The 20,484-nt window shown below is 37.4% G+C and overlaps 1 protein-coding gene across 1 annotated transcript in view; it reads right to left on the bottom strand.

Annotated features, from left to right (window-relative positions):
- The window catches only part of atrx (ATRX chromatin remodeler), a 63,918-nt gene that overhangs the window by 15,681 nt on the left and 27,753 nt on the right, over positions 1-20,484 (bottom strand). Inside the window, 14 exon segments of the mRNA XM_052149922.1 lie at positions 6,914-7,105; positions 7,952-8,129; positions 8,386-8,494; positions 10,157-10,257; positions 10,724-10,877; positions 11,199-11,338; positions 11,425-11,519; positions 12,056-12,186; positions 14,856-14,973; positions 15,074-15,249; positions 18,459-18,596; positions 18,740-18,917; positions 19,403-19,549; positions 19,665-19,774. Coding sequence (XP_052005882.1) covers positions 6,914-7,105; positions 7,952-8,129; positions 8,386-8,494; positions 10,157-10,257; positions 10,724-10,877; positions 11,199-11,338; positions 11,425-11,519; positions 12,056-12,186; positions 14,856-14,973; positions 15,074-15,249; positions 18,459-18,596; positions 18,740-18,917; positions 19,403-19,549; positions 19,665-19,774 — 1,967 coding nt within the window.

Below are 20,484 nucleotides of genomic sequence, written 5' to 3'. Positions count from 1 at the left end.
TCTCTTTGCAATGACGACTAAAATAGAAAGCAAAAACAACAACATGACTCCCACATCATCGCTGGTGAAAAAGAACATTCAATTACTATAAGTGTTTGGTTCAACTACATATGTTTATGACTTGGCTAACAAAGACAATTTGCTTAAGACCAAGTGCCAGATTAGTTCTGCTGGTGTTAAAACACAATCCTGTGCTGTTTGGAATTCTACTGAATCATTCCAAGCACATATACAGCTATTTTAGCAAAATGTCCTGCCTCTTAAGGTTTTTGATCATGTCACCGCATATTAAATGCATACCATATTCAGTAACTTTATTATATTTCTCTCATTACCGCAACTATAAACCTCTGCCTTTCACACTTAAGCAGGGAGGTTATAAAGAGTGGGAAAATGGAAGCATAACAGGCTGAAGAGAGATATGAACAAGAGCTAAAGCAACAGGTGCATTGGGAAACTGGGGCAGAATATTTGTCCTTATCTTATGAAACCTGGCCCTGTTTCAATAAATGACATTCTCCAAGCACATTTTTTACGTAGAGCATTTTGACCTCTTTGACCTAAAACGGTGCATCCCTGAACAAAAGAAAAACTGACTACCAATTTTAAAGGAAGAGACCAAAGTTTGCAACAGATTGTGCAAGACACTGGGTTTGACATGCAGGTGCACAAACGTTAAGAAACCAAGGGGTCCAGGGCAAGAGACTGCAGGAATGTGAGGGACTGAGATATTTGTAATACCTAACCTTAGCCAGGCAAAATTTACTCCACAGCTGCACGCAAATTATACACAAACTCAGTACCCTGATATAAATAGTCTGCATCTGCAGAGCTCTTGATATTTGGCACATTTTGTGTGTCCATCGGGGCAGCCTGAGCTATCATTGCTCGACACTGACAGAGATCATCTGATTGAAAAACATAAGCCATTTTTACACTGTAAACACAACAGAGTGTACACTATTGAGGCACAGAGGTAGGGCTGTATATAGATGGAGATTTCCTGATTTTATTCTTAAGTTCTTGATTCAATTTCGATTCATTTGGGTATATTTCTGTAATAATGTCTATTTTGCTTACTAATTAAAGCAACTCACTCACAGCCAATGCTGTAAATTATACAGTATTGATAAAAAAAAATTATAATTAACAACCGGGCACAATATACGCAGTTTATCGCCATTTATTTCACAGACATAATATTCAAAACAACCAAAACTAAGGTAAACTTTAAAGTAAAAGATAGATCTTGAGATTGGAAGAATCGCTATCAGGATTATTCAAATGAAGATTGTGATAAATCTTAAAAAAAAAAAAAAAAAAAAAAGGCTGTCAATTAGGGCTGAAATGATTCGTTGGCGATATCGACAACGTCAACACTAAAACATTGGGGGGAAGAATTATTTTTTTTTTTAAATCGCGTAATGAGTGTCTTTAAAAGAAACACACCGTTTAATAGAGCGTTACATTTTTAATGCAGTTATATTGAATGTGTTATAGCTTAATTAAAGTGCAAATAATACAGAGGCAGATCATGTATTTAACTACAAACTCTGAAACGGTAATTTCTCTGTGCGGTCAGCACATCTACTATGAGTTGCGCGAACGCCCCGATCTTATTGGGAGATGGAAACAGCACCCGGCTGATGAATACTCATTATCATGATGATGATGTTGCGGGGAAACTCATCCTTAGTGCGTGCACGCTTGATGCAGCTAGATTATAACGTGATTGCTCATGATATTATTGCTTATTAAATCATAATATATGTGTTACTGTCCAATTCTTATCATGAAGAAAACAGGCAATACACAGATTTATTAAGGAGGAGTTTTTTTTGTTTGTAAGTTAACCTGTTGATACGCACCCCCCTTTTGAGCACAAACCATGAAAATGACATACCTGAATTTATGGTTGTATTTACTGGACCCTTTGGAGTATGGACACAGTTGTAATATCTTTTGAAAGACACTTTGGGCTTTATTTCCAAAGTTTCAGAATTAATATATGTTGTTATTTTTTTAAGTTAGAGAAGCTGAAGTTTATAGTATTGGAAATATTTTGTGCTGAACATGTTTTTATAAATCTAAAAAAACAATAATAAAAGTGCCAAGACAAACCAGTAAAATACAATGTTCTCAAAGCCATGAGTCTAAAGAAGTTACGTTTTAAATTTGAAGATGATCTAACAAAAAAATGAAGTTCCTGCAAGCTTTTTTCTCTGTAAAATCACTGCCGGTGTACAGAGTAAAATTAAGGCTTCGCCCTTCAAGACGACACAAAATCTGACTGCACTGCTTGGCTAATATGAATAAAACTAAGCCCCATTTTTAAAAATAGACTTTGGAGACAGGCTCATTTGGTTATGAGACTCATGTGGTTATGTATATAAGATAATATACAGTTTTACAACATGAATGCTGCTCAGATTGCATAGATTGTTGAAGAACGATGACAAAGGGTAATTCTTTCAGGCAAGATATCATGTAAACATTGGAGAATATATCAATATTTCTCAGATTGATCACTTTTACAGACAAAAAGTGCTATTGGATGTTTTTCAATGAACACTTGTCATGGACAATTGACCCAAGTGTGGCGAACTGGATTCATCTGGCGGTCGCGTTTTCATAAAGGTATGAAGCCCTGTTTTGATATTGCATGTTTTCATTTGCACTCCTGGCACAAATAACTAAATTGCTGTTTTTAATTGCATAATCGGATATCAATGTTGAATCCTTAGACCTTTGAAAAGATGTATAATTTGTTAACATTAATTACATTTATAGAACATAAATTATATATTTCATGTAAGAAGAGTGACGTCACCACCACATGACGGGAAATGCGTATCAACAGTTTAAAGATGGATTGCAGAGAACAGAAAGGTGAGAGAGGATAGTCTTCGCCCCATTATGCACTGCAACAAAATAAATGTTTATTTGTTTTGGCTTGTTTTATAATATAAATACCCAAAACTCCTTTAAAACAATGTACATTTTCTTTAACAGCTATACTGCAGAAGAAAAAATTGTTGACTGAGAATGCTGAATATTAAAAATACATATATTTTAAAATATCTAAAAATCCTTTTAAAAAAATATGCATCCACCTGAGAAGCAGCATATAAGATATTTATACTTGCTTTTAGAGAAAAGATCTTGAATATAATTATATTTTGTCTTTACTGCACTCACATAAGTATAACCAAGTGAAAAAATATATTTATATACAAAATACCCTCATATTTAAGATACATTCTCTTAAAGCAAGTCTAAATATCTTATATGTTGCTTCTCAAGTAACTCTTGAAATACACTTGAATTACCCAGATGGCACCTGGTGAACATGATTTGATCATGCCTAAACTTGAAGTTTGAAGAGAATCTTCTTGTGACTATGTATCCTATGTGACTGTAATGTATGTGAGGGCGTCTAAATGTATTTGAAATGTACAATGTAAAGCGACCTTGAGCTATGGAAAGGTGCTATATAAATAAAACTTCTTATACTGGGATTTATTTCATATAATTTATTATTGTTGCATTCATCCCATTCCTTCTGCCACTTGTTAGAGATATATGTGCTCATTAATTATCTAAGGTCAGGTGGTGGCATTTGACATTTAGAGATTTTCAGGTTGAGGGCCTCCTTATTGGCCATGTCTGCTCTCTCGTTGCCATCCAAATCAATATGTTTCTGCCATAGCCATAATGCATTTACAAAGGAATCACGGTCATGATAAACAATTTATCCTCGTACTCAAAGGCTGATCGCTAATTTGTGAACACAGCCGAAGGACAACAAGATGTGCATTGACTGTCATGATAACGGCTCTAATCCCATTCACATTTTGTCAACAGTTCGTTCAATTATTAACATACACCATTCTTCAGGCTTACTTTTTCAAATTGGCGCAATTCCAGACAACTATCTGGAAAGGTTTAAAGGTGAAGCATGTAATTTCTGTGCCACCAAACGGCATTTGCAAAAATATTGACTGCAATATGTTTCAATGAATGTTTCCTGAACACTACCCCCCCTTCTGTCATTATTTGGACAAACAGTTCCACCCCAAAACTCACGTCATTGACTAGACCAATGTTGCCATTGCCGGGCAGCTCAGAACACTCAAACAAAATGTTTTAATAGCTTCACAGTTTTAACACTTTTCTGGATATCAACCTACAGATGGCTTAATTATAGTGGTCTCTGCATTTTAAGCGGAGACAGAAGTATTTTAACATCCATGAGATTGCAAACATCACCTTAAATTTTAAACCTGGCTTTAATTCAATCCTTGCTATAATTTACCAAAAGAGTAAATTAACAGAGAATGTCTGCTATGCACTCTAGTTTACACCTTCTGGTGTTTCATTCAAGTTGGGGCAAATATCTAAAAACTGAGGGTTGAAGGCAACCACTCGTTTAAGGAACATCTGAGAGACTTATTAAGAGCAGTTCTAGCACCTAATTACCCCGACTCAAGTCTGTTCCTTTGCTCAGTGAAACCCCATCAGCAGGGGAGCCAGAGCGAAAGCAAATTACCCCTTTTCCACTGATGGACCACTGTCAGTAAGTGTACACACCGACCCGACTGTGTCAAGTCAAGCTGGCCCTGGGTCTCAGCTCTCTATAAAGGGCCTCCAGACGAGCCAAAGGCAGGGCCAGACCACAAGCTGGGTGGCTCTCGTGTCTGGGCCGCGGCACTCTTCTTTATCATTAGAGTGGAAGTCCGCTGGCTTCCTTTGTCTCCAATTAGTTTCTCTGAAGAGCACATCCTAAAAGGGGTTTGGAATAATGACTGTTCATCAGGTCTGGGGATGTTTACAGTGTTCCTTTGAAACTTCAGAGACAAAGCAGTGAATCAGCAGAACAGATGGCCTTCGTGAGGGCAGGCGTGTTTGGGTGAACAGCTACGGGACTCGGGGTCAGAGCAGGATGTGTGTGTTAGACAAGAGAAGGGGGGTGAGATTTCATCCCAAAAGGACTAGGGAAAGTATCAGGGCAGTAAGGAGGGAATGGTGGGAATAGCTGCTATCACTAGATCAGACTAAGTTCAGAGTATACCATTACAGAGGGAAAATCATATACCCTATACATAGAGGCTTTTAAGACAATCTTAACTTAAGCTGTTAAATTAACAACCAGGTTTTATTTGAATTCTAATACATACTACTTATAAGTACAGTAAATCTCTCTGCAAGAACTTAAGTCTCTTTATTGCTCCACTGTTGTAACAGCCATCAAAGTATTGCAAACACATTACAAAACGATCACTGTCAGACGTTAAATCCACTTCGAGTAATTTCCCCAAATTTTTGAGGTGCTTTGGAGAGATTGAAGCCTTTTGATCATTCTGCCTAACACGGCTTGAACAAATATTTGCAATTAGAAAGATTAAACTGCTCTATGTTGAGAACTAGTGTACATTCATCATTATCTTGCAGTTCTGCACTTTTGAATGTGCAACGAGGATCGCCATGAGGCTCCCAATCCCAAGCATTGAAGCACATCATTCTGTATTCAGGATGCGCATAAGCTATTTGTGCCATTCTTTATAGGATCCTTTCTTATTTCTTACTTTGATAGTTTTGTGCATTAAAGATGTTATTTATTTTTCCTTTTTATTTGTTGAATATCCTTTAGTTACCATGTTGAAGTGCTGTGCATAGCTTTCGAATGTCTCGTTGCCATAACAGAGCCTAATTATACATTCTCCTCCACACTGACTAGTCTTTCAAATAACTAACCAACCAACCAACTAGTTGATTAAAGTTTTGCACATCCCTAATTTGTATAGCATTTGCCACTGATCATAATTTTAAACCCTCTTCACAGAACATAATGCCTCAATGCCCCCTGCGAGCAAGCCAAAGATGACTACAGAGAATGAACAAAAACATTCTGAAAGTGCCAATGTCATATTTTCTCAGCTTGTAAAAAAGATCAAGCCATTGACATGCAGACACATTACACAAGGTAAGGAAAAGAGCAATGGGCACAAGTCTGCCAAGTTTAGAAATATTTCCTGAGTTCAGTAAACTTGGCGAGTGCATAGTGAGAAATAGAGATATGACTACAGGCTTTGAGGGATGACTGACTCATTTTCAGACAATTACAGGCAGTAGATTCCATCCATAACAGCTGACTTGATCCATTCTGGTGCACATATGGCCAAATGTGGTCATCTGACAAATACTAAGATTGGGCCACATTTCCAATTAAAAGATTTATACAGAAAAACAACTAAAGAGGAACACGAACACTACTATGGCAACTTTCACACAGTCAATGTTTGGGATTGACAAACAGGTGTGACCATCCTGCCATCCTGATCATATAACAGCTTACAGCATCAACATCTTCTCCATCCCAATGTAAACCTCCTGTAGAACTCAAGAAAAATATCAGATGTGCTGTTTGACGCATTTTGGTGGACTTGCACTGGATGCCTTTGTCTCCAATTAGAGACTCATGCTTCTTCAGGTCTGCATTATAAAAGCTCTTCAGTAAATAAGTGTAACCAGAGGTAGCTGTGCAGCTGCTTGCTGTTGTGTACTATTGGACGCACATTCGAAGGCCAATGGTCTTGTAAAATCTCCAGGGGCTCTCTCCTGCGACCGCGCACCTGTGCTTCGATGAAGGGACAGAGCTTTAAAAGACAAGAGCCGAAAACCATTCCTCAAACCAACCTTCACCCCTCAAAGAACAATAAAAGCTTTGAAAGCTAATCTCTTAAGTAACACAGTTTATCACCCCCTGTGAAGTTCAAAGGTAAAGGGCCCAGAACACAGGTCTGGAATTTTCAACATATGCAAATTGAATCAAAACAACAAAAAAAAGATGTTATCTGTTAGGGGAAAGAAATGGTAACAGATGCTCTGATGTTCTAAGCGGAAAGGTTTTCACCTTGGGCAGCATGGGAGTGGCCCTCTTGCTCTTCTTCTCAGAGGGATCATCTAGCTGGTCAGGCTCAAACGTGTAGAGCTCTGTGAGTTCGTTCATTGTAAAGTGACGTTCAATTTGCTGCTGATCTACGACTCGGAAAGACAGTGACTGTTTGGCAATCTGTCGGTCATAGATCTTCTCCTCCATGGTTCCCTGTAGAAATAAAAAAATATATTGAACATCAACATTACAACTTCATGAAATGTCCATCTAGACAACATTTTTACACATCACAGACATACTGGGTCACATTAAAGATGTTCTAGACCTCAGACAAACTTAATGTATGCGAAAAAGAAATTATAAAATCGCTGAAACAATGTGAATAAAACTGTGTTTCCAACCCAAAGAGAATGGTCACTACTAGGGGAAATTGGTGCAAAGTAGAACGTAAGTTGAAGTCCCTGTGGCATTTAAGTTCCTGTGTAAATTCTACAAGAATATATTCGGTAAAAGCGTTTCCATAGTTGTTTGTCATTTTGGTTTCCTTACCCAAAAAATATATCCACCTCAAGCAGGCGTATACACTTTCTTTAAATACACATTTTTTTTTACTTTATTTGCATCTTGGCATTTCCAAGCCTGCTAATGTTGGGTGAAATGTAATTTATAAATGTAGGTATATTTTATTCAATACAGTAAGTTGCTAACACCATTCCATATACACTAAACTATTTCACAGAGTATTTGAAAGTGCTAATTATTTTTGGGGCTTAGAGTTTTGTTAGCTTAGCAACATGCTATTGTCAGTGTTGGATTTAACGGAGCATTAGTCTTGTGCATTTCAGAAGGTATATTTATGCCCGGGTGAATGGCTTTATTAGTGGAGTTGCTGCCAAGAGATGGTTAGGATTCTGCCAAGGTAGCCGCTTCTGTAGACAGCAACTCGTTTGATTTTATATTAGAACAGATTATGAGACACGTTTGCCATTTTGGGTTTATATGGAGTGCAAAATATTCTGACATGAAAACTAATATAAATTGAGCCAAATGTCTCACCTGAGCCAAAAACCTGTAGACAAACACAGTCTTTACTTGACCGAAGCGATAGACCCTGAAAATACTTTGAATGTCATAAGATGGGTTCCAAGAGGCATCGAAAATTATGACTCTGTTTGCAGCCACCAAGTTGATCCCGAGAGAACCAGCTCTGGTTGAAATGAGGAACAATCGACCCCTGTGGAGAGCAAGAAAATCACATGGAAATCTAATGGAAACAGAGTGGTTCCAATGTTTTCTAAGGTTTAAATGCCAAACGTTTGGTTTGAGGTTTGGAAATCTTAGTCACAGTCATACTGAAATCACTAAACACTCTCAGCTTGAGATCACAGCATTAAGTGTCATTGATTATGGCAGTCCTGTAAAGTTACATTCAGAGAACAGGGTAAGTGGACTTGACAGCTGCTTGCTACTTCAAGAGGAATTGTGTTTACCGAACATTACTGGTGTCATTGAACTCTTCAGCCCATTTCTTCCTGGTTATGGCATTGGTGGAACCATCCAGACGGTAGTAGTCAATATTTCTGAACCACTTGCCATCACCTTCAAGAAGAAAAGACAGCACAGCCAATCAAAAAAAAAAAAAAAAAACATAATTTAGCAGGCATATAGCAGCCATTGCAGGGGAAAGTATGCACCCTTGGTAGGTTGCGGAGTACAGGGTACTTGTGTTCAGCTTTTACTATTGTGGCCTCCCACACTTGTGATCATAACAAACATTTCAGTATGTTTCCAATTACTCCTCTGTGATCTTTTCATTACAAATTGCAAAGCCTTAAGCAACATTTTTGGCGAAATAAAAAGTCAAGGTCTAATCATTTTTTAAATGAAAGCAAAAACAGCTGCTAGGGTTTAATTAGGAAGATGACCTTATTCCAGAGGCTTTGTGTTTACATGCACGTGTTTGCAAGCTCTCAACCTAGATTTGAGTCAGATGTGTGTGAATATAAGATATATAAGATGAGCATCCATGTGCCACTGAGGTTTGCGCTCACTAGACAGACTGTTTTTAAAGTCAACATGAAACAACGGTCACAACTGATTTTACTTCAATGACACATTTGCTATTTAAAGTAGGATATTCAATAAGAAACAAATTGGAGCGTAATTTTTTTTCCCCCATCAGGAATAGATTGGATCATGAAAAGTGGTCATTCCATTCCTGAATATGAGTTTACGGTTGATTGTGGAGGACTACTCTCCTGAAAAACAACCAACACTCACTTTCTAGGAGGCATTTTAAAAACCCTGTAAAATCAATATCAAAGTTTTGCTTCCTTTAGTCCATATCTATTAGCTTTAACCCTTATGTTGTCTTAGTCACATTTGGACCCGAAGAGGATATTCTTTTGCCTAAAAATTCTAGTTAATGTTATCCTATTGGATTAAAAAAATAATAATAATTATAATAATAAAATAAATTTGCAGTTATCAGAAATCAGTTTTTTGCTTTGACATTATGGGGTATGGAGTGTAGATTGATGTGTTGAATTTTTTTTTTTACGGAAAATGTGGAGAGAAAACAAAAAGGGGGTCTGAATACTTTGAATGTACTGTTTGTCAAAGCACAAAATCAAACAGCACACGTCAAGGCACTTCACGGGAACTTTAAACGAAATGTGGAGGATGAAGGTAAAGTTCACCCATGAGACTGTCTCAATGTATCCAATTTTTTAAAAATCTATTGTTATTGGCTATTATTGGCTTAATCGGTCTAAAATTAACTGACATTATATTCCTGTGTTAAATATTAGCATTTAGTCTGCATTAGCTATAACATTAGGCTACAACAATGTCTAAATAGATATTTGGTTTTTGGCTAACAAAAAGTATTTTCAGAGAAGTTGAAAGGTTTAAATGAAAGATTATGAAGACCAATCTTTTTTTCTTTGGAATAACATGCACTGATTAATCACCAACAATTAGACCGGGAATGTACATTATGAAGTAAATATGGTTATTTTTGATTTCATGTTGACTTTAAGAATATGTGGAGTATGAAAACCCTGTAGAATTCTGTGGCTTATATTCTATGAAATTCAATCACATGCAAAGGCTGAAAGTCAATTTAAAAAAAAAAAAAAAAAAAAAGAAAACACAAGAGTTCATAGAGCAGCGAGAGTTTTGCAGGGTGATCTAGGGTAAGGTAAAACATTCCTAAAACTGCAATAATTAACTGAATACCAGCATGCCTCACTGGCTCACCTTTGTACGGCGAAGGTTTTCCTTCCTCTTTGGCTCGGCCTGCCAACTCCAGAAAATCTTCAATGAGGTCCAGAGAAATGAGAGACTGACTGAACACTAACCTGAAGACACAAATTGCATGATCCGTCACATATATGTCTAGAGCACATGAATGCCAACGAATTCTGCTTCACAGAGCCATCAATGAGAAATGCGTAGTAGACATAAAATACTTTCGGAGAGCAGTGAAATCTTATACTCCACCCAGAACCATTTTAAACAGCATTTTGGCAATTCTTTTATAATTATTACGCATGCAGCATTTATGGCGCAGTATAACTTGACTACATTTGTCAAACCGCAGGATGATTTAATATGAGCTAGTGATGGCAAAAAGGTGATTACAACTGGGCAGACTTGGAATGGTGACAAGTTATGGGTCCCAAGATATAAGATTTTTCTTTAAACATTCATTTGAGTTTTAACCTAAAATGAAGATTTAAAAAAAAGAAAAAACAAAAAAAGTTTATGAACACTAAATGCTTCAACTACCCAACTGCTGCTACAATAAAGAAAATCTGGACTCACACTTTTTCTTCCACGTCCTCAGCCATGCGAAGAATTTCAAACAAAAGCAAAATTTTTCCAGAATGCTCCAGCACCTCAGAATCCGCCTCAGTCACAAACTCTTTATACCAGTCTGGTGACGGACTGCCAGGACCAGAGCTTGACGTGGCTCGAACTGAGGGAAACAAAATCATACATACAGAAACAACTCACTACAAATATATGCAAATATTGCAGACAAGTAAAATAAATAGCATTCAGTTTCAATTCTGTCCATAGTGGCACTTCAAAGAAGCAGCTGTAAAGGCACAGAGAAATGGGGAAATCAAGAATCTAAAAAGTATCAATTGAATACTGCGAGTAAAAACTTGATCACAACATATGACTGATCCAGCACAATCCTAATGACATATTTATGTTAAAACATGGCCAGTGTCCTACAGTAATTACATAGGCTCATCTGAGGAGATCATTTGGTCAGTATGCGCAGTCTTACCCTCCTCCACAGGTTCTGCTCGGTTCCTTCCCTCAGGGTTTCCTCCTCGAGAGCTGGTGTTCCACTCTTTGATCACCTCCAGGTCTTCACTGTCAGACTTGTCTGAACTCTGGTCTTTTCCTTTGCCTCTTTTCTTCTTCCTGTGCATGTGTTTAGGGATTTAGATCAGTCAAATAGTTGGAAAACAGGCCAATTACAGAGCCAAGAAGAGCAAGAAATGCATCACCTTTTGGGCTTTTCATCTTCAGAGGTCAAACTCATAGAGGACTCATCTGTTTCTGAGGCAATGAACTCCTCCATACTGTCCTCATCAAAGTATCCCTGTTAGTATGCAGGAAACAGTAACAGATGTCAATGAAAAACACTGGACGCACCACAAAGTCCTAGAGGGTACGAGTGCTTGTAGCTCACAATATCAATTTACATAACAGATATTTTTGCAGGAAAATCAACCCCACAATTTTATGATATAATAGCAATCGCAATAATTGCTATTTTTGATAATCCAGTTAATGAAATATCCTTTTTGGCTTAGCCTCCAGAAAATCTTCCTTTAAATACCTCTGCAGACTGTGGTTTAAATGGTATAGAAGAATCTGTACTGGCTGACATATTTGATATACACAGTCATACCACTCAACCCTACAGAGGCCAGCGCCTACGACATATAAATACTGTAACACCGACAGACTGTATGGTTATCTAGGACTTAACATAATAAACATGGCTTAGATAACCTAAGTGGATCTTTAAAAATGTTTCACATGTGCACTGCAAGCGATGACTTTAGTGAAAGTTGTAAATTCCCCTGGTTTGTGTTTTCTAAGCAGTCTGCAGCGCAGTCTTTATTCCTTCACCTTGTTTTCTTTACTGATATAGTCCAGCTGGAGGCACCACGGATGGGTCCAGATTCTGCTAAGCATCTGGAAATCCTGGAAGAGTTTTGTCCCTGCACGGCCTCTTCCACCTTCCAAGGCAGAACCCACACCTGTTCAGAGGAAAATATTTTAGTGCCTGCTGCTGGCCCAGTTTCTTACCCAGCAAGCCAGTGCATGGGGCACCACAGCACCCTAAATCCTGAATTCAGATTAGTTGCGAGGATTAACTGAGCAGATAAACAAGTTCTTAGGACTGTGAGAGGCTCTTATTGCCTGTTTTCACACTGAGACTTAGCAATGCATCAAAATCCTCAAATGCATAAAAAAAAAAAAAAATTAAAAAAAAAAGCGCATTTTTAACAAAGGGTCTGTTTGAAGGAATGGTTTACCCAAACATGAAAACTCAATCATTTACTCACCACCTTCCTGTCATTCCAAGCCCATCTGACTCTTCCGTGAGAGTTAATTTCAAAAATGAAATAAATATGAATTCTAAAAAAATATTATTAGAGCTGATTATTAGAGTTGCTCAATTCACACAAAACTAAAAAAATAAATAAATTTGAATTTAAATGGTAGATAGAAGTTTCTTTAGATTTCTGTTTGGTCATCACATTTTAGTAATTTTTTTGCACATTAAGAACGTTAATATATTAACACAATTACACTGACAGACACACTACAAACACACAGAAGTAAATCAGTGTCAGTGATTGAGTGACGGGAAAAGGACCTCTTCATTTTTTTTTTTACAAAACAAGCCCAGAAATTAAGCATTTTTCAGCCTATTTAAGGGGCATTTTAATCACCACAGAAGCAGACCTGCCAACCATGGCAAAATATTTTGAGCACCACAAAAGTGTAACACCAAGTTCACCTGCTTTTGCACAACTACACTTTGCACACATTTCCCTACTCACCAAGATATCAAGTTATTGAACATATAAATCGGCTATGAAGAAAACAATATAATCATATATTCTTAAGAACTCTTAATATTTTACAAACTTGCACTGCACTATATTATAATATATAGTGAAAGTCAAAAGTTTCAGTACACCTGCTTAAATGTTTTTTTTTTATGATTAATATTTCATTGTATGATGTGTGCTTATACAAACTGATAACCATAATGGCATTCAATTATTTAATAAAAATGGAAATAATAAATGTTTTTATACTGTAATATATGTTTTCATTTTAAAGTAATTACAAAATCTTGTGTTGTAATGTTAAATAAAATAAAAATGTAAACTGTCAATTATGAATAAAACCCAAGTATCTGTTCAGGACTTCCATTTTATTTAATAATTAAATAATTGAATCAGCTTATATAGCCACACATATGTTGGAATAGGCCTAATGGAAAATTATGTAGCCTATTCAATTAAAAAAAAAATCTAGGAATGTAGGACTTTGTAACTTGAGGTTTATGCACATTATTACCGGAAGCTTCCTGGATGTCAAAATCATAATTGCACAATGTGCAATATGCTTGATTTGGCAGTTTTTTGCCCACAGAACTGCCACTCACTGGATGCTTTTGGTTTTTCACATAATTCTCTATACACTCTAGAGAATGTTGTGTGAGAAACTCCAAGCAGTTACAGAAATACTCAAACCAGCCAGTCTGTCACCAAAAATCATGCTTGTTTAAATTACTAATATCCATTTTTTCCCCCCATTATGATGGTTGATGTGAACATTAATGGAAGCTCCTAACCCATATCTGCAAGATTTTATTTACACTGCTGCCACACGACTGGCTGATTAGATAATCGCACGAATAAGTAGATGTACAGGTGTACCTAATAAAGTGGCTGGTGAGTGTATATGCAATTTCAAGACATTTATTGATGGAATACAGTAAGTTTGAACATTTTTCAAAAGCTAAAATGTGACCAATATGATGATATTATATGGACACTGTAATAGAAATGTAACTGTACAAATATATTTGGAACCTTAGTCGGATCGAGAGCTTTTGAATCAGAATTGAATCGAAACTGGAAATCTGTATCAATACCCAGCACTACCTGACGTTCATGGTCACTATGAATGTTGAATGCCAAAGAGCAGCATGAATATTCTGCCTAATGTCTCCTTTTGTGTTCCACAGAAGAAAGCATCTCAGATGGATTTGGGATAACATGAGGGTGATTAAAAGTCAGAATTTTCATTTTTTAAATCGTAGTATTCTCTTAAATGTTGAATGTAGTTGGTTTGTCAATGGGGATATGAACCCACAGTCACAACAGCAGTGCAGTAGCATAGTAACAGCTCATAGAAAATCTGCCCTAATGAGCCTCTGGACTGGAGAATTCTCCCAAAGCTCTTCATTAGATAAGGGCATGGGAATTTGTTCAAATCGCCATGTGGCCTGGTGCCAGCTGCCTGCCTGTCTGTCTCTCTCTCTCTCTCTCTCTCCCAGCTGTAGGGCTGCTTTAGAACAAGCATGGTCTGAGCTGTTACACCACTAAACCACTTAATTGAAAAAAGGAAAGCTGGGGACTGAAGACTTAAACGGCAAACTCCCATTTCAGGATGTAAGCCCAGTGCAAGTTCTTGTACAAAGCTGACAGACTACACTACATGCAACACAAATCGCATTTGCAACACATTGAACTTCTGTAATGTATCCCTCAGATTTTATTGTAAAGTGAAAAGTAGGCAATGCCAATTACATTATTTTTTTGTATTAATTTAAGTTAGTCATTAAACATTTGTTTCAGAGACTTTGATGAACGCTAATGAAATAAAAGCTGATGTAGAGACATACCTGTAAAGTGCTCTAGATAGTATCGATAAAGCTTGCACTGAATGGGTGTTAACCGTACTGCTAACACATACTCATGTTTGGGAGGCAGGAATTTTGTGAGTGCAGTGTAATCTCTTCTCTGTTAAAGAAAAAGAAAGCAATGTGTCAACATTATTTACTACAACTTATAGAAAGAGTGAATTTGGTATCAAGTGAAATGGCTGTGGCCTTTAGCTTACTTGGACACATCCTGCCAGCATCTCGTAGAGGATGTGTGCACGTTTCTTCATGACACGGACATCAGTGAACGTCGAGTCAGCACACTGGCCGTTCTGAATGGGGTTGATGAAGCGGTTTCTGAACTCCTTCACTGAACCCAGAAGATTCTCCTTGATGAAGTTCACCATACAGTGATCTGAATAGAGAATATTTCACCTATCATTTCGATTTACTGGCTGATACGTAATTTCAAGGAGTCAAAGTGAACACCTTTTTTTTTTTATCCATCTGTGTTTACCATGAAGTCATATTAGCAATGATCCAGGCTGCTCAGAGGAAAAACTAGTACCCAACCAATATTTGACCATGTTCATGAGTTTCATGGCATCAAAACGGTCACAATATAAATGTTTTTGTTTGATGTAGTCAGCAGCAAGTTAAAAATAAATGTAGTTTTCAATAATAAAATTATGTTCTAAGAGTTACGTCTAATTTCAGATTTTTACACCTCTAAACGCCAAGTACAAACTGTGGCTGGTCACTTGTCAGGTCGATCACTTGTCATATGTTAGTCATGTACATAATGTATGATCATGGTCACTACCATCTAAGTGGGCTGTTCTTGTACAGAATTATTTGCAAAGTGAAAAGTCTGGCTAGTCGAGACCAAGAATACTGTGAAAACTTGTATCGAAACTTATGCATACACCTCAATGTATAGCTATCTATATTTGTTTAAAAGCTGTAACCCCTTACAGTGGCAAGAAAAAGTGTGTGTGAACCCTTTGAAAGTACCTGCATTTATGTTTAAATTTGTCTTAATCTGGTTTCATCAAAGTTACAATAATGAACAATCACAATCTGTTTTAATTAATAACAAACAAATTATAGTACTGCTTTGTACATTCTGAAAACATAATTCAAACATTCACACTGTAGGTTGGAAAAAGTATGTGAACCCCTAGGCTAATGAGGGAAACAAAAGCTAATTAATCAGAAGTAATGAAATTAGATTGGACTTGTGGGTTAGAGCTACTCCAACTTAAAAAAAGCACTCAAACATTTTGAGTTTGCTATTCACAGGAAGAATATGCTGACATGGACCATGCCTTGCAAAAAAAAGACCTACAATCAAGTATTGTTGCTGTGCATAAAGCTGGAAATTGTTTCAAAGTTATCTTGAAGAGCTTAGATATTCATCTGTACACTGTTAAGACAAATTGTCTATAAATGGAGACAATTTAGTACTGTGGCTACTCTCTCTAGAAGTGTCTGTCCAGCCAAGATGACTCAAAAAAGGCACACCACAGAATGCTCAATGAGGAAAAAAAAAAAGTACCCTAGAGTGACAGCTTAAGACTTGAAGGAATCATTGGAACTGGTTAAAAATGGTTCATTAATCTGCTATATTGAAAACATTAAACAGGCATTGTGTCCATGGCAGGACACCACGAAGGAAGCCACTGCTTTACAACAAAAACTATGCTGCGTGTCTGAAATTTGCCAAAGACCACCTTGACACTCCACAGCACTAGTGGGAAAATGTTTTGGACTGATGAAACTAAGGTTGAATTGTTTGGGAAGAACACAAAGCACTACACATGGTGTAAAAAGGACACAGCATACCAACAAGGAAACATCATCCTGTGGCGGAGCTGGAAAAAACAAAACAAACAAGCTTTTGTTGTTGCCGCCCCTTGGATAAAATCGGAACATAATTAACGGATGTGAGGTAATTGTGTGTGTGTGTATATAAGGTGAAGTCCTCAAAGGAAAGGTGTTGGGAAGTAAGGAGGAGAACGAGTGCAAAGCGAGTACCTGAGTGAGGAAAGACGCAGTCTCATCAGCTGAGCGCACGCTGTGTTTAGGGCTGAAGCGATTTCAGGAGTGTTCCGAGGAAGTGTGCTCGAGCTTCGAATTCCAGTGCAGAGCGTGGGTGATCTCAAGAGCTGAACGAGTTTCAGTCCAGATATCTTCATTTCCCTGGTAATCTTTACATACAATCCCCCGATCAAAGCTGTTTCCCCAAGTTATCAAGAGTAGCGGTCCGGCTGTATGGCTTGCTTCACATACACCCCCACACACACACACACCAGCGCCACATCCGCCAACGCATTCATTCATGCACCTCATCAATAGATGTGTGAGTATATGAATTTCCCTTCTTTTTTATTCTACAAGAGGGAACATTATTTGACATTAATATTGTTTGTATTTTCCCTTTTCATTTTATTTAAAACATGGTTCTTTGATGAGAACTGGACTCTTGACTCTAAATGCGGGATCCACAGCCATATCACTATTTATATTCATATGTATTTTTCCCTTCTTTTTTTTTTTTTTCCTCAAGTGTTGAGTCAAGGTACATGTAATATGTTGATTTTTGTTTTGAAAAATATAACTCGAAAATTAACTAGAAACCTCTTTCTCTTGTCTTATTATTTTATGTTGGTGTAGAGAGCCAAAAGGTTAAAGGAAAAAAATAAGTTATTTTGTATGTATGTAACTGGTAGCTTTTAGAGCTTATCTGTGGCATCATTTTGTATTTTGACAGGCTTACTCCTGTCTGGCACCCGAAAAAATTTATTTGGATAAAATTATTTAATTATTGATTAAAATTGTGTTTCCTGGGAGCTGCCACCGTTACAATCCCAATGGTAAATTATGGGAGTGAGCATCATGATTTGGGGCTGCTTTGCTCCTTCGGGCCTGGACCACTTACCATTAGAGGGAAAAATGAATTCCCAAGTTTATCAAGATATCCTATACGATAATGTCAACGTGGCAATGCACCAGCTGATGCTCAGTAGAAGTTGGGTGATGCAGCAGGAAATGACCCCAAACATTGAAGTAAATCCAGAATTGCTTAAAAATATATATATATATATAAATCCACCTTTTGGAGTGTCCCAGTCAGAGAACAGACCTTAACCCAATAGAGATGCTGTGGAATGACCTCAAGAGAGACAAGACATTCTAAGATATGGCTGAGCTGAAGCAGATCTGCAAGGAAGAATGGTCCAAAATTCCTTCTGAATGTTGTGCAGATCTAATCCGCAGCTACCAGAAATGCTAGGTTGAGGTTATTGCTGCCAAAAAGCAGGCAAATCAAAGGGATCACTTACTTTTTCCACATCACTGTGAATGTTTAACAGGATGTGTTCAATAAAGACATCAAAGATTACATTTGTTTGTGTGTTGTTAGCTTAAGCACATTGCGTTTGTCTATACTTGTGACTTTGATGAAAATTAGACCACATTTTATGACCAATTAATGCAGAAAACCAGCCAATTCCAAAGGGTTCACATACTTTTTATAGCCACTGTATCTTCTAAACTTGAAACCTTGCAACTGCTTTAGACTTTTTTTTTTTCTATAGCAAGAATGTCACTAATGATACTCACACTCTATGAGGTTGTTCTGCAGTGGAGTTCCTGTCAGCACCACTCGCCGTCGCGTCCGGATTGAGTTCATGGCTTTGGAAACAGCAGACGCTTCGTTCTTCAATATGTGACCCTCATCACAAATCACAAAATCTGGACCTGTGCATTAAAGCATTACCATCAGTTCATGTCCATTATCTGAATGCGTCTAGTGCTCACATGGCATGTGAAGTGAGTGGTAGCACTTTGCTAATACATGCATGTAAGCACAGGTAGCAGAAAAGGCTCATGGTAAACTTCACCTGGATCAACTAAAGTTTTCTGAAAGGTCTCTTTCAGCTTCTTGCTCTTGATGTTTCGGCCTTGCGTGAGGTTTCGGTACATCTCATAGCCTATGATCATGACGCCACCATCTTCATGCCAGCGCTGCAAAGCGTATGCTCTCTCTTGAGGTCTCTTTACTGTGGCCAGCTCTGTCACCTGAAACACAAATTTGATATCAACAAGACTATAGTACACACCGCTCAATTTAACACAGATTTAAATCTCTATTCTACAGAAATTCTGGAACATTTTCACTTAAAATAAGCACAGAAAATCTGTCAAAAAGTATGAACCCAAACATTTACATATCAACTCCTATTACATTTTCAGCAACTTCACCTGCCCTAATGATCAACAGTGTAAAGTGTGTTATGTGGAGGTTGGCCAATCATAACAGTGTTCATTTACATACACAGTTCCTGCAGTAGCTAAAAGAGCCCGTTTTATTGCAAGGCTCAATCGTTTTGGTGCAAGAAACATAGGTAGACTTCAAGGTGGAAAATTAATAGAATATGGATCCTTTAAAATGAATAACCCATAATGTAAAAGTAATGCTGTGACATTGCACTTTGTCAAGTGTATCAAACCCACAAAACAGAATAATGAGAATATCTCAGCATGATACAATACCAAATCTCTACCTCTAAACTCTCCTCGTCCTTCAGGCCCTCCTGCCACTTTTCAAACTCATTAAGCCAGTTAAGTACAGTGTTCAGCGGACAAACCACTAAAGCCGTGCAGAAGTTCAGCTTCTCACACAGCAGCAAAGTGTGGAGAAACGTCACCACCTACAGGATGACAAAAGAACAGCAACCGAATCAAATAAACAGACCAAAACCAATTCAAACTCCTCATAAGTGGAAATATGATGACAATTTAAGGACAAATCTGAAGCAGAGTTACCTGGAGGGTTTTGCCCAGACCCATGCAATGGGCCAGAATGCAGCCAGAGCCAGTTGACTTCCCTACCTTCCCCACTGACTCACAGCAGCAGTCCCACATGAACTGCACACCTGCAGACAATAAGCAGTTGTTAAAGCATAATTTGGTGTCATTTTGTCAACTTAATACTATTATACAGCTTTATAAAATTCACAATGCTATTAATTTCTGTAATGTGGCATTTCCCAAGTGAATATTAAGCAGAAATTCATTCACATCTTAATTGATTAGACCTTGAAAGAATGAGGGTGGTATTATTGGTTAAGTATAATTATTTCCTACCTGCGAAGCAGAAAATATGTTTGAGGCAGGGCAACTCCAAACTTTTTGACTCAAAATAAAAAACAAAAATAAAAATCTATTTTTTCCTCTTTCAAATAACGATGCACTGATGAAATATGCACAATAATACCACAGATATTTATTATGAAGCTTATTAGAAATAAGGTCAAATTGATCATCAGTCCTTGTCTTTAAACAACTTGAACTATATATGATATATAATTAAACTTAAGCAGAGTGACGTCACCACCGCATGTGGGGAACTGCATATCAACAGGTTAAATATTATTAGGGCTGGGAAATGTATCAAGTTAGTTTCTGAGATTAATAATTTACTGTTTATCGTGTTAGGAAAATTAAAGTAATTAATGCAGTATCCGGTTTTTATTTTCTGAAACTACACTAACCTTTCTCCCCCTCTTCAGTTTTGCCATATCAATTTCCAGGAGGTACATGCGAGACTCGACTGCACTGCACATCCTAGCATAAAAACTGATTG

This window comes from Xyrauchen texanus, chromosome 19, assembly GCF_025860055.1.
Source record: "Xyrauchen texanus isolate HMW12.3.18 chromosome 19, RBS_HiC_50CHRs, whole genome shotgun sequence".
NCBI classification, from domain to species: Eukaryota; Metazoa; Chordata; class Actinopteri; order Cypriniformes; family Catostomidae; genus Xyrauchen; species Xyrauchen texanus.
The sequence above is the reverse complement of the archived record's forward strand: the minus strand, read 5'-3'. Positions and strand labels throughout refer to the sequence as shown.